Source organism: Ursus americanus, chromosome 28 (assembly GCF_024610735.1).
Source record: "Ursus americanus isolate L20-20 chromosome 28, mUrsAme1.1.p, whole genome shotgun sequence".
Taxonomy (NCBI): Eukaryota; Metazoa; Chordata; class Mammalia; order Carnivora; family Ursidae; genus Ursus; species Ursus americanus.
The window spans coordinates 29,144,927-29,158,655 of record NC_142154.1 but is presented as its reverse complement, the minus strand read 5'-3'; the positions used below and the strand labels follow the sequence as shown (position 1 = coordinate 29,158,655).

General features: G+C 50.7%; 1 protein-coding gene across 1 annotated transcript in view; it reads right to left on the bottom strand.

The window, feature by feature from the left end:
- EDC3 (enhancer of mRNA decapping 3) overlaps positions 1 to 13,729 on the bottom strand; it is a 56,523-nt gene that overhangs the window by 3,006 nt on the left and 39,788 nt on the right. The window contains exons 5-6 of the mRNA XM_045795202.2: positions 4,719 to 4,872; positions 2,048 to 2,265 (exon numbers count right to left, since the gene is read on the bottom strand). Of these exons, the coding sequence (XP_045651158.1) occupies positions 2,048 to 2,265; positions 4,719 to 4,872 (372 nt within the window). The remainder of the gene's footprint in view (positions 1 to 2,047; positions 2,266 to 4,718; positions 4,873 to 13,729) is intronic.

Below are 13,729 nucleotides of genomic sequence, written 5' to 3'. Positions count from 1 at the left end.
CCAGGCACTTAAAAAAGTTTCTCTGCTCGGGGCGCCTGGGTAGCGCAGTCGTTAAGTGTCCGCCTTCGGCTCAGGGCGTGATCCCGGCGTTCTGGGATCGAGCCCCACATCAGGCTCCTCCGCTGGGAGCCTGCTTCTTCCTCTCCCACTCCCCCTGCTTGTGTTCCCTCTCTCCCTGGCTGTCTCTCTGTTAAATAAATAAATAAAATCTTTAAAAAAAAAAAAAAGTTTCTCTGCTCAAACCAAGCCTCTGGGACAGTGTAAGAACAGATGTCTCAACAACTATGTAAGTCTTGACCAGCCTAAGAGGATAATTTGAGAATAGGAGAAATCAGACCACATTCAAGGTCAGCATCCTCAGACTCGGCTCCTGGAGTTGAAACTGGAAAGCTTTTAGGTAGCCAGAGGAAGAACTGACTAAAACACGGCATCATGTTACAGATCTCAAGCGGGGGGAACCCAGAGCAGACCCGCGTCCTGGCTACGGTATGATATTTCTCAATTAGGGACTCAGGGCTTCCTTACTTAGAACAGACCACCATGACGGGGCGGGGGGTGGGGGGGCGGATGTCGCCGGGGGCCAGTAGGCTCTCAAGAATAAGAACGGGGTCTTACCTTCCACATGCACACAGGAGCCTGAGGTTCTGGCCCAGGGTCTGACACCAACTTGCCATCTGACCCCTGGCAAGGCCCTTTCTTTGTATTTCTTCTCTCTCCTCCTCCCGCACTCTCACTAAAACCTACTCCAATCACTTTGTCCCCCACCCCACCCCCCTCGAAACTGCTCTGGTTGAGATCATCAGGGGCATCCACACAGCAAGATCCAGCGGTCGATTCTCGGCCTTCATCTGAGCCTGACCTAGAGCGGCTTCTGGCAGAGCTGACCGCACACCCCCACTCTGCACTCGCCTTCCAGGTGCCAGGCTCTCCTGCTTTTCCTTCTCCCTCCCTGTCTCCTGAGCTGCTCTCTCAACTCCCTGACTTCTAAACAAAGAACCTAGACTTAACGATTTCCCCACCTCTTCCTAGAAGACAGCTTGCCCAGGCTCGTTAGGGCTCGTTCCCACCTACGCACTCGGCACTCCAGGCCAGACTCCTTCACCTACTCACGGACTCATCTATATCGGTCAGTCGCCATTCCCACCTGCATATCCAACAGGCACCTTCCCCCCCCAAGCCTCCTCCCTCAAGTCTTCCCATCTCAGGATGGCACCTCCATCCTTCTGGTCACTCAGGCCAAACGCCTTGGAGTCGTTCTTAACCCTTCCCTGTCATATCCCTTACATCCGATAGTCTGCAGCCTCTAGCTCCAAAACTAACTTAGAAACTCAGCCACCCCCCCCCCACCACTGTCTCCGCCACCAGCATCTCCTTCCGGTTTCGCACAACAGCCTCTTAACACCCTTCTTTGCAAGCCTCCAGTTTACACCCAAACAGCAGCCACATGATCACCTGGAACCCAAGCTGGATTCTCTCTTCCTTCTGCTTATTCCTCCAGTGACTCTCCATCGCAGCCAGGGTCGAAGTTCCAGCCCTTACCGTGACCCACAGGCTCTTTACCACCTGACCCTGAAATGTCCAAGTCTGCTAGTCCCTACCCAACCCTCCAGCCCTCCAACCTCTCTAGCTCCCTTCCCTACTTTGTAACACCACCAGCTGGCCTAATAGAAAGGTTACTTATTTGCCTCTTTGTCTGTCCTAAGTAGAATGTAAGCTCCAAGGAAGCATGGATTTAAAAAAAAAAAAAAATCTACTGCCACAGCCTCGGTGTCAGGAATAGTGCCTATTCTGTAAATGTTTGTAAAGTGAACCAGTGGGTCCCCAGCTCTCCATCTGAGTAGTGGGAGAGGAGGACAGCGAAGGGATGGGAAGTAAGCAAGTCAACATCCCAAGTTTTTCCTTTGCGTACGAAGACTCCTAACAGGCAGAGGATGCCTTACATCTGTGACGTTCCACCCGTCGCCACTGGGCGGCAGCACCAGACCATCAAACTACGTGAGGAGGGCGGAGGCCTGAGACTCCAGCCCAGCCCTACGCAAGTGCTCACCTTTGAGGTTAGATACTTGTTGGCCTTGGGTCTTGCTGAAGAGAGACAACTCGTTGGTGATGGACTCCAGCATCTTGACAAAGTTGGGCAGGAAGAGGATGACCTGGACATCATGGTTGGCCAGGTGCCTTCCACAGCTGATCCCCTGAGCCCCTTTCACATGGGGGCCACACAGCAGGGCCACTGTGGGCCTCTGATGAACATTTTTGGGATTCAACCTGGAACAGAAGGTAAATAAGCATCATCAGCTGCAGACCTGCCAATCCCTTGCACGCGAAAGCAGATGAGTGCCTCTCAGCACCTGTTGCTCTCCGAGTTCTTAACAGTCCCAGGTCCCAGAGGGGGTGAAAAGCCACCGCACCCCCAGGACTACAGGTCAGTGTTCCCACGGCCCCAACATCCCAGTGTCACTTCATCTGCTAGGTTCTCTCGCTAGGAAGTTCCCCCCAGATCTCATTCCACAGAACACTGCTGCCAGAACACTGCTCTCCGACCAGAAACACAGAACTTTTCTGTGGGACCTGCGAGGTCCAAACTCTGATCAGCAAAGAGGCTTCCCCACCTCGACATCCTTCTTGGCTCTTCTTCCCCACATGCAGCTCCACTGCGGCGAGGCTGGCCTCACTCTTTGCCGTCTGTACTTTTAAGACTCTTTCTTGCTTCTCCTCAGAGATGTCCCCTGCCCAGAAAGCCCTTCACTTGTCAAACTCTGGCCCATCTTTTCTTTGAAATACAGCTCAAGGCTCACCTCTTCCAGGATGACTGTGGCTCAACGCCTAAGAAACTCACAGCAAGTACCAAACACGGCCGTTCTGAATCGTCCGCCATCAGGTGCCAGGCCAAGTTCTCTTCACTGAGCTGCCAGGAAGTGAAGTAAGGGCAACACTAGATGCTAACAGGACCCCTTCCATGGGACACCATGTGGACTGACACACGCACAGCACTTGGAACAGGGCCTGACACGTTATAGTGCGGGTCAGAGGAGGCAGCAGGCTGGGGGCCTCCTGGTCTCCTACTCAGGCAGCCCCCTTGGATACCCACTTCCGATGAAGTCATTTCCAGCTCCTGCCATTCAGAGCTGAGCCACAAGTAAGGAAGTCTGGAGGATTAACTCTGGAGCTGTTCCCAACTCACGGGCAGCGCAGTCGGCCTCCGGGGCGGAAGGCAGGGGGAGACGGACAGCAAGAAACGGGCTTGGGTCCCTCCTTAGCAGTCACAGTCACTTACTAGTCTCCCAAAAGGAGGCAGATGACAGGTGCTGTTCCAATCAGAGAGGAAGCCCCTGTGCTCCAAATAAATCTGGGGGGATTTAGCGATGCACTCTGCTATATACCAAAGCATTCATTTCCCCCACTACGTCTGCATCTAAGGAAATGACGAGCACTCCTCCCTTCAGACAGACACTGCTGAGCGGTGGCATCTGACTCGCCCATGTCTGTCCCTGAAGACTCTTCCTCTCACAGAGGCGTCTCCCGTCGGAGGACTCACAGCAGGCCCTGGCATCACACAGCCAACAGCAGGGGGCAGGGTCCAGACACTCGCAACAGACCTATGTGGACAGGAGACCTGGATCCTCCACGTTCCAGGGGCGCCAACATGGGTGAGGCTTTCCGCTCTCGGAGCCTTAGCCGGCTCGCCATCACAACACCAGGCTACTATCCACCTTCACGGTGAAGTCATGAGGATCAAATTAAACATGGTTGTGAAAGCCCAGTGAAAAACTGCACGGTACTGGACACACTGAAAGATTACAAGCTGTGGTGACCCTTCTCAAAGCAGCTGCAGGAGATGGCCCTTCTGAGAGGTCAGAGGCGGCGAGAAAAGCCAGGCCCAAGGACAACCGGCCCCAAGAAGCTGGCCAGAGGGCGAAGCGATGGGGTGAGGACACTCACATCCTGTCCCCACACTGCTGTTTCTGAAATCCCGTCGGCAGCTCAGCTCCTTACCGTGCAGCAGTTGCAAAGCCCTACTTCCCAGCCCCACAGGATGACTTCAAAGACCCCGGCCACGACCACGCTCTCCGTTCGGTCCGCCCTCGGCACAGACTACTCCCCAGAGCCGGACTCCTCGCCCAGCCTGCCGGCCTGTTAATTCCCCCACCTCCGCAGGACTCCGCCTGGATGCTACTGCGGCTTCCCAGACAATCCTGTTTCCTCTACCACCACAATGTACTTTCTGGAGACCTCACCAGCTTTCCAGAGGGCAGGCGCAGTCTTTTATTCTTTGTGTCCCTAGTCCTAGCACAAGGATTGGCACACGGTATCAGTAAATGACCACAAATAAAATTAAGCACTGCTCCTGACATACGGGCCTAGAGGGCAGGTAGGAAGGCATCAAACTCCAGCTCTCCCACCCAGTTGTCAAGGTGGTTCTAGAAGTTCTCAGGTATGGAACTCGGGGTTAATCTGTATCCCAGCCCCTCTTAGTGAAGAACAAGTGCCAAAGCCAGCTGTTATCAGGGAAGAAAGGGTCAAAGGGCAGCTTGCTGAGAGAAGAACGAGGACTTCCAGGAGGTGGGTGAGAGGGGCAAACAAAACCCTCAGAGCACCCAGGAAAGGGACTTCACAGAGGGACTCACACTGAGCAGCTCCTTTGTGTGGGGCACTGGTGGTGCCTCGGCAGAACAGCACCCCCCGCCCCATGCAGCCACAGCCAGTCCACAGGCGGTTACCTGTTGGGTCCTCCGAGCAGGGTCAGGGCCATCTGGCTGGCGCACACTCCTGTCATCTCCAGTCTCCGCTCCAGAGTCAAGCCGTGCTTCTCGGCCACAGACAGCAGCTTTTTATGCAGTTCATAGGAAACACTTGGGACGACCAGGCCAGAGTCTGCGGTTCAAAAGGAGGTGAAGACAGAAAGGGAAAGTGATCACAGGAAACCAGACCCACAAATGGATGTACTCGATCCAGGATTCTGTGAAAGCCAAGACTGGCCCTCCCCTGGCCTAGCCGCCTAATGTGGGATGTGTACCATGGAGCCCTCCAGAGGAGCGGGAAGCTTAAGCTCTCTTAGCACTTTACTCTTTAAGATTTTATTTATTTGAGAGCGAGCGAGCAAGCGTGCAGAGACCCACGAGAAGGAGCAGGGTAGAGGGAAAAGGATGAACAGACTCCTGGCTGAGCAGGGAGCCTAACACAGGGCTTGATCCCAGGACCCTGGGGATCCTGACCTGAGCCGAACGAAGTCGGGCACTTAACCGACTGAGCCACTCAGGCGCCCCTCTCGTAACAGTTTCACTTCAGACCACAAAAGCCAAATGCACCAAGTCTATTCGGTTATTACGGAGAAAAGGCTGGCACAGCACATAACAGCAACCTGTGGGCCACGTGAGAAGAGAACATGCTTTTCCCGAAGTGGGGGAAATGGCATCCGTGGCAGGGGGGTGCGAGTAGACTCCTCCTTCCCCACAAACAAGTGGAACAGATGCTGACTAAGCCTCCTGACCCTCAGCTCCCCGCTGTTCAAGGTCTTGGCTGGATGACTTGCTCATCCTCTCTGCTTCCCACTTCCTCTTCCTCCTCCTCCTCCTCCTCCTCTCTTCTACTTAGCCCTTCCTCTTTGCTTAAGATATTTAGTGAGCAACTTGTTTTCTCAAATAATCTGTCATTTTCTCCCCACATTTGGAGTGAATGTAACCTAATACTCAAACCTCAGGGCAAGAGTACATGGAAAGCAACCTACTCAGAAGAATCTTGAACATTTTATTTGCCGTAAAGAAAGGAACTCTATAAAGGTTAGCGAGAATCACAATCACTGAAAGTACAGCATGGAAAATACTTGGTTTTATAAGGCCAAAGTCTGCAGCAGCTGGGACACTTGAAAGTCTTTTTTTTTTTTTTTTAAGATTCCATTTATTCATTTGTCAGAGAGAGAGAGAGTGAGCACAAGCAGGGGGAGAGGCAGAGGGAGAAGCAAGCTCCCTGCCGAGCAGGGAGCCTGATGAGGGACTTGATTCAGGACTCCAGGATCATGACCTGAGCCGAAGGCAGCCACCCAACCAACCGAGGCACCCAGGCGCCCATTGAAAGAGTCTTACCTGCATCAGCACCAGCACACCAGGTGCCGTTTCAGGGCCCAGAAAACCAGGAGGAAAGAAACAGCAAAGTAAAACATTGTGATGTGTAAGGAGCAGCTCGCCGTGACAACCAATGCTATCTTACAGATACCCAGAAGCCACTGCACTGGCCCCAAGGGAGCAGACCTTTGCCAAAGAGCCCCACTTGGTCTCACTGGCTGACAGACCAATGCACAGATTCCAATTAGCAAGTCATCGTGGGACTGCAAGTAACTAGTTTTGTCTGGCTGGTCAGATGCCTTTTCAGATCCCGTGTCTTCATCCTATACTGGACTGTAAACTCCTCAAAGCAGGAAAATAAACCCTTTACTTCTTTGGCCCCCATCTCCTCAACTTGCTCCAGCTACATTTACCAACAGAGATGAGTTCTCATCACGCACACAAACATATAAACGATGCAAACCTAGTGCTATTTCTGGTCTGGCCTAACTCTCCGGTAGAAATTTTTAGGAAGTTCACCATTTATCCTATTGGTTGCAAAGCCCTGTCTAGAAAAACTTGTCTTCCTCCCTGATCATTTCAGGAATAATTCCTTGAAGTTCTATCAGATAGCCAGTCCTGCCTACACAGACTCTTAAAACCACACAGAACGAGGTTATGGTGGTACACATCTGAACAAGAGGAATCCAAGCGCAAAGACTGAACCGAAAGCACCAAGGTCTATATCCTCTCAAAGGAAGGCCAAGTAATATCTTAATGCAGTAACGACAATAAAAGATGTCTACACATCAAAATTAATGCTATCCTGTTGGTTAACTGGAGCCTTCTACCCGCCTGAATCCTACTCAAGTCTTGGCACAAACGGTGCCATTAGGAACACGGTCTCTTCTCCCTTTCTGAAATGTCGGTCCCAGGTGCCACTGCTGGAGGTTGCGGCCTGGCCTTGCATGCCAACAGCTGATTAAAACAGCCATTATTTATGGCCTGCTCCAGACACGCACATATTATCAGAACTAATTAAGAATCACTGATAGCAGTGTGAAGAGGCCAAAGGAATTCTCAGGAGTCCTGAGCCATTAACAACCCTAAACCTGTCAGACAAGTCATGCCTACTTCAAACATCCTCTTTACCTGCAAAGTCACGCAAGAGAGAGCTTTCCCTCGACCCTATGCATTTCTTCTGAGGGCTCTCTGGAGGCAGGCTGAGCATTTTCTGCTACCTTTCTCCTCATAGTCCTGAAGGGTACAAAACTCACAGTACAGGGCCAGGAGAGCAGACCCCACGCCCTGGCTGGCCAGCTGCTACAGCTCGAAGCTGACGGTGGGGGGCACTGCTGACCAACTGGCACACTTTGCGGCCTAGTGCCAGATGAGGCCGGAATCCTCTCTGCTCACTCTGTCGGTTACCGGGCCTAGGACTCCCCTGTACCCTCCTCAGTCTCTCTGAAAGGAAGCACCACAAAACGTTCCTTTCCAACATTTACACACGAAGTCCCACAGTCAGACTGGCTTATCAGAAACAGGCAGAGGGAATAAAATAAACTCCAAAGGAAGGGAACCAAGAACATAGCGTGTAAATGGCAAACAATAACACTGCCAAAGCCTGAACATGAGCCAAGCCTAATTATGTTTGGGCTGGAAGGTGGATCTTTATTGTTCTGGAACCAAGGCAGTAAAATCAGTTGGTAGGGTTTCTCTCAGTATGTATTTTACAGCTGTCAGTGAAACAAGAAAGGGAGATATAATTACAGCCAGTTCATGACAAGCAGAGCACATCTTAGGATCTGATTAAGCTTAGAGTATCCAGGAAAACGGCTTAGGGCGCACTCTGTGCAGGCTGGGAGACAATACTCCTCCCCACAAGCTCACCCCACAGCATGAGGCTAGGTGTGCAAGCTCACTGGCCGCCACGAGAGCCACCACAGTGCCTGCTGCGGCCTCCTCTTCTTCAGGCCTTTCCCACTTCCACACGGCTCCTTCCAGTACGTGCAACTTCAGGCCTCCGCCTCTCTTACGGACATCTGTACGCGTTCTCGCACCCTCAAGCACCATGTGCAAACCTGCCCCAGCAGCCTCCGCGTGTACCTCCCTCCCTGTCCTTCAAACCTCCCAGCCTTCTGGTTGTGTGACAAGACTCCCACAACAGTGGCAGCTCAGATCTAAATTCAATCCTCACGCTGACATGGCCCTTTAGTCAGAAAGGCTGTGTGCACCCCATGTCTTACTAATGAGCACAGCTCACTGAAGGCTCAGTGCCTCAATGAGGGCCTGGTGATTTTCCAGGGCCAGGAATTCTGATTCCATTTCTGTGGGGGTCACAAAACCGTGGGGAGATATTCTTTTTTTTTTTTTTTTTTAAGTTTTTATTTTAAACACCCAGTGCTCATCAGGACAAGTACATACATTCCTTAATCCCTATCACCTCTGTCACCCATCCCCCTGCCCACCTCCCCTCTGGTAGCCATCAGTGTGTTCTCTATAGTTAAACACAACTGGTTCTTTTCGGGAGTATAAACCAGTAAATTCATACCCTCGGGCCCACTCTGCACAAGAGAGCCCCTGGAGATTTACATGAAAGGTACACAAAATGAGACTGGTGTCAAGTGTATCTCTGAGAGAAGGACTTGTTACAACAGAAGCCTAAATACTCAATACTCTTTCTTAGGACCCACAAGGCCTCCATGATCTGGCCCCTGTTTACTTTACCTCCTTTACCTTGGACCCCAACTCCCACCACGTTCCAAGGCATTTTGGCTGCTTTCTGGTTCCTAAAGACGCCACGTCCCTTCTGGCCTCTGGAAGCACGTCCCCTCTTCTGGGATTCTCTTCTCTCTTCCAATACTCTACCCACACTCATGGCTGGTCCCTCATTCTTCTTCCCCTCTTCCTAAATATCCCCCAGTCTCAGCATGCTGCTTATTTTCTTCGCTGTACTTCACTGTAAATAACTGCTTTTGTCTTTTCAGACTGCCTACTTTGCCCGACTGCGAGCTCCGTGCAGGCAGTGCCTGTGTCTGTCTCGTTTGCTGCTCTAGCCTGTTCGTCATGGTCCTTCAGTGGCAGCACAGGGCCTGGTCGGGTCTACATAAATATGCGAGAATTAATAAACGAACGGGAAGGAAGCCTACCAAACTCCCTCAGCACATTCTATTCCCAGCTGGGTAAGAGCCCAGCTTTAACCGAGGTTAAGTGTGGGTGAGATGTTGCGGACTCCTTCCCCACCTTTTCCTTCCCCCATTTACAACAACCAGACAAACCCCCGTCCACCCTGGCCCTCGTTCCTTCGGGCTAAAGCTCCACTGGCACAAGCTTTGGATTCAAGGGGTAAAGGACCTCCTGAAAAGAGGACTCATTAATTATGAAGGGGAGAAGTACCTTTACAAAGAAGAAAGCCAGGGGGTGATACCTTACCAAGTGGTTAACTCAGCCCCAATGGTGAGACAAACTGACACTGTATATTCTTACGATGTGATACCCTGAGAGACACAGAGCCCCACCAAAACCTTGGGGAAAATGTTTAACATGAATCACATGGAACATGAATCATATGAATCAAAAGGAACAATCAGTAAATAAAACTAAGGGCTATCCCGCAAATCAACCGGCCTAGACTCTTCATAAATGTCAGTATCACAAGAGATGCCAGCAGCTGTGGGAACTCTCCTGGTTACAGGAAACAAAAGAGATACAACTGTACCTCAACCGCATCTCATACAATGTAGTGCACAGCTGTTGACTAAAATACAGCTGTAAAGGACACGACCAGGAACTGGGGAGCTGTGGGAAAGGAGTACATATTAGATAAGGGCTTGGTGTGAGCTGTAAGTTTCCTGAGAGCCATCTTACAATACGGCTGTAAGAGCAACGCCCCGCTGAAGGTACAGGCAGGTATGCAGGGGTAACGTAATGAACTGTAATGAGAGCAACGAAATCTCAAGTGGCTCAGGTGTGCTCCTGTGTGTGTTTATATTGAAAAGTAAATGTGGCAAAATGTTAATAGGTGAATCTAACCGAAGAGCGCACGGTGTTCATTATACTATTAGCAACTTAAAGTGTAAAACCGCCTTCAATAGAAAAAGGGGGGGCACCGGGTTGGCTCAGTTGGTTAAGTGTCTGCCTTCGGATCAGGTTATGATCTAGGCCATGATCTCAGGGTCCTGGGACGGAGTCCCGTGTCGGGCTCCCTGCTCAGCAGGGAATCTATTCTCCCTCTCCTTCTGCCCCTCTGCACCACTTGTTCTCTCACTCTCTCTCTCATTCCCTCAAATAAATAAAATCTTTAAGTGGAAAAAAAAAGAATGCTAAAATATTTAAAAATAAATAAGTAAGTTAGTTAGTTGGGGGCAGAAAAGAGAGAGTTAAGTGCCTTCAAAGCAAATATTTGCAGAGTAGTAACACATCAAGCTAGTGGTGGGGTGGGGTGGGGAGTGGCAGGAGACAGAGAGTAAATTACAAAAAATATAACAACGGGGGCGCCTGGGTGGCTCAGTCGTTAAGCATCTGCCTTCAGCTAAGGTCATGATCCCAGGGTCCTAGGATCAAGCCCCACATCGGGCTCCCCACTCAGTGGGAGGCCTGCTTCTCCCTCTCCCACTTCCCCTGCTTGCGTTCCCTCTCTCGCTGTGTCTCTGTCAAATACATAAATGTATATACACACACACACACACACACACGCACCTTGTTTCCTACAGTCTTTCGGTCTAGCTGAAAACAGAAAATATATATGTGCAAATACCAGAAAATATGCACACTAAACTGTTATCCTAAGCACAAGTGTAAAGTATCGATTTCAAACCAGGAGCTGCAGGTGATAGGTTCAAATTCTCAAACTGAACCATGCCTGCAAAGGCAGGCAGGACTGTAGTCAGAAGGACAGGAGAGAGAGAGAGCACTCCAGGTGGAGTGGGGAAGAACCATGAACAAAGTTCCACAGGCTGGGATCTGGATGGCCTGTGCAGATACAAATTCCCTGCTGGAGCCCTGAGGCTGATGTGAAGGCTGGCTTAGACTCAGAGTAGCGGGCAGGCCCAGACTTCAGAAGGCTCTAAAGGCCAAGTTGTTTTATGCAGCGGGAAGTTGACTGGGATAGAAAAGAAAGACAGAAAGACTGGGTAGAACTGATGTCAATCAAGGGACACACGCAGCCTGTGGGGTAGCACAAGAAACTAAAAAGTCATGAGCATTTCAATGGCAACTGAATAAGGAATAAGAGGGCCCCAAGCCAGAATGAATACTGAGGATAAAAGAAACTCCTTGCCAGGGCTGCTACAGAAGGAATCACTATGTCTACTATTAAATTAGAAAAAAAGGATGTCAGGGCAATCTGGCTGCGGCATCCGTCACCCCACTGATCGCCAGGGTTCATTCGACTGGTCTGGCTGGCTAGGCAGGTGTCCCCTTCCTCCCTTACCACTCCATGTGTGTCCCTCGTGTGTCCCTTCAGGAGGGCCTGAAGCTGCGTGCTGGTCGAAGAGGATGACCTTCCCCAATAGAGAAGGGCTGTTCTTTCGTCAAGGGTATACGAGTACCTGCACTCCCCTGTTAGAAACTCCAAACAAGTCTCTCAGGGTCCAGCTGCAGGAGGACACAGGGCAGTCAAGCCTCCAAGGCTCCAGAAACATCCAAATGAGGCGCTGCACGTGGCATGAATTTTTATGAGAAGGAACAGGCGAAGGTGGCTGCAAAGTTTTATGCCAGACACCTTAACAATGGCGACTACGCGGAAAGAAACACGAATGCAAGGGAGGCAAAAACACTGCGGGGGCGGGGGGAGGATATGCCGGACTTAGCTGTGGTGTGTCGAATTTGAGGAGGGTGGTGGATGGTGCATACACTGAAATCAAACTCCTTCCTCCCTCCGGCTAGATACCTGTGGGTCTGAAATGGCAAGAGGATACATACTGGCAAAGTGGTCACATTTAGAGCTTTACCAAAAACTCAGGTGTGGCGGGGGGGGGGGGGTTGGGGGGCTCAGAGAGTTAAGCATCCAACTCTTGATTTCGGCTCAGGACATGATCTCAGGGTCATGAGATCAAGCCCTGCACTGGGTTCAGCAGCACTAAGCCTGAGCGCGAAGCCTGCTTAAAAATCTTTCTTCCTCTCCCTCTGCCCTTTGTCCCACCCTTGAGTGCTCTCTCTAAAAAAATCAAAAAACACTCAGGTGTCAGGCCCAAGGCTCCAGACCCTCGAGCCCTTAGTTTGAATTTAAATTCTTAAATCTCTGGCAACAAGTTGCCATGAGACCTTGTCCAGTTGAAAGACTGTGGGAAGCACAAATGTTCATTACTGGGGCAAGAGTCTAACCAAGACCCCTGTCTTATCAACACAGCTCTAAAACCTCATGAGACTGCCTGCCAATGTGTACAAGCAAGCCCTTCAGGCCGCTGGTGAATATCTACCTGATTACCCAGGCCCAGAATCTCTGGGGGGCACCACATTAAAGGGATGCACTACTCCCTCAACTCCTGGCACTGGGGATGTGCTTAGAACCCGAGGTTCCTCAAATCAACCAAGTCACTATCAAGGAAGTCTGCCTGCAGAGACACCATTTCAGAAACTAGGTTCATCAGCTCAGTCCCGTGAAAAGTCACAGTGGCACCTGGCACAGCACAGGTGTGTCAGTGCAGGCGCTCGGACCCAGAAACCTAGAATTTACCTCCTGATGCGCCCCTGCGGCTCTCAGGAGCACAATCGCTGAAGGAGGTCTCGTTACCCTTAGGGTAAAATTCTTCAATGGCCACTTCTAAACTCAAACATTTATTTCTTCCTGAATTCCTGCTGAACACACATACAGACCCAAAGCAGATTTCCTGATTATCTGTTCTTCAAGAGACAAGAACACTGGCAGCCAGAGCTCAGAGGCAGAAATGGAACACCAGCTGTGGAAGACAACTGCCACCCTCAAATGTGAAGGTCACGCTTGTCCTGACAGCAAGACACATCCCCACTGATGTTCAGAGAGTTAGCCAGCCAAGGTGGGGAGAGTCAAGAGGCAAGCCATGAGGCAGGAGGCACAAACCAACTGGGGCTTCACCAGCAGCTCCCCTTTAGAGCAGGAACCAGAACTGCTTTTCCCAAGAGAAATGGGCATGTTTAAGTGGTGCTGGACTCAAAGGGAGCTCAGACCAGAGTGCCTCACTCAAACTTGGACTTGATCCTTTTGCAAGACAGTAAACAGTAACTCTACCTCAGGTCATTCTCCTCATATACTTGCTGCTCCCCAAATCTCAGCAGACAGACAGACAGCATGGAGGCAAAGGAACACGCTTCAGGCAAAGCAAATGGGACAACCGCAGAGACTGACTGCACCGACAGCACCCCGCTGCCTCCCATCTGGTCTTCTAAACACTTGAGGGCAGGAGGAGGCTACACAGTGGAAAACAAACAGCAGAAGTCAAAAAAGAATGCTACCCACTAGGGAGGGCTCTTGAATAAATACACCCAAGAAGAATTTATTAGCACTCAGGAAATGAAGAATTCGAGACACTTTAAAGTCATTACTGATTTGAAAGGCTTACTGGATCACTTAACACCAACAAAACGGGGATAATAACAAAATGGAGAGAACAGTGCAATCTCATAGATGCACCATGAAAACTGTGACAAACATGAAGTGCTCAGAATGGTGCCAATGACACAGTAAATATCCAATGAACTTTCAATAGTATGAC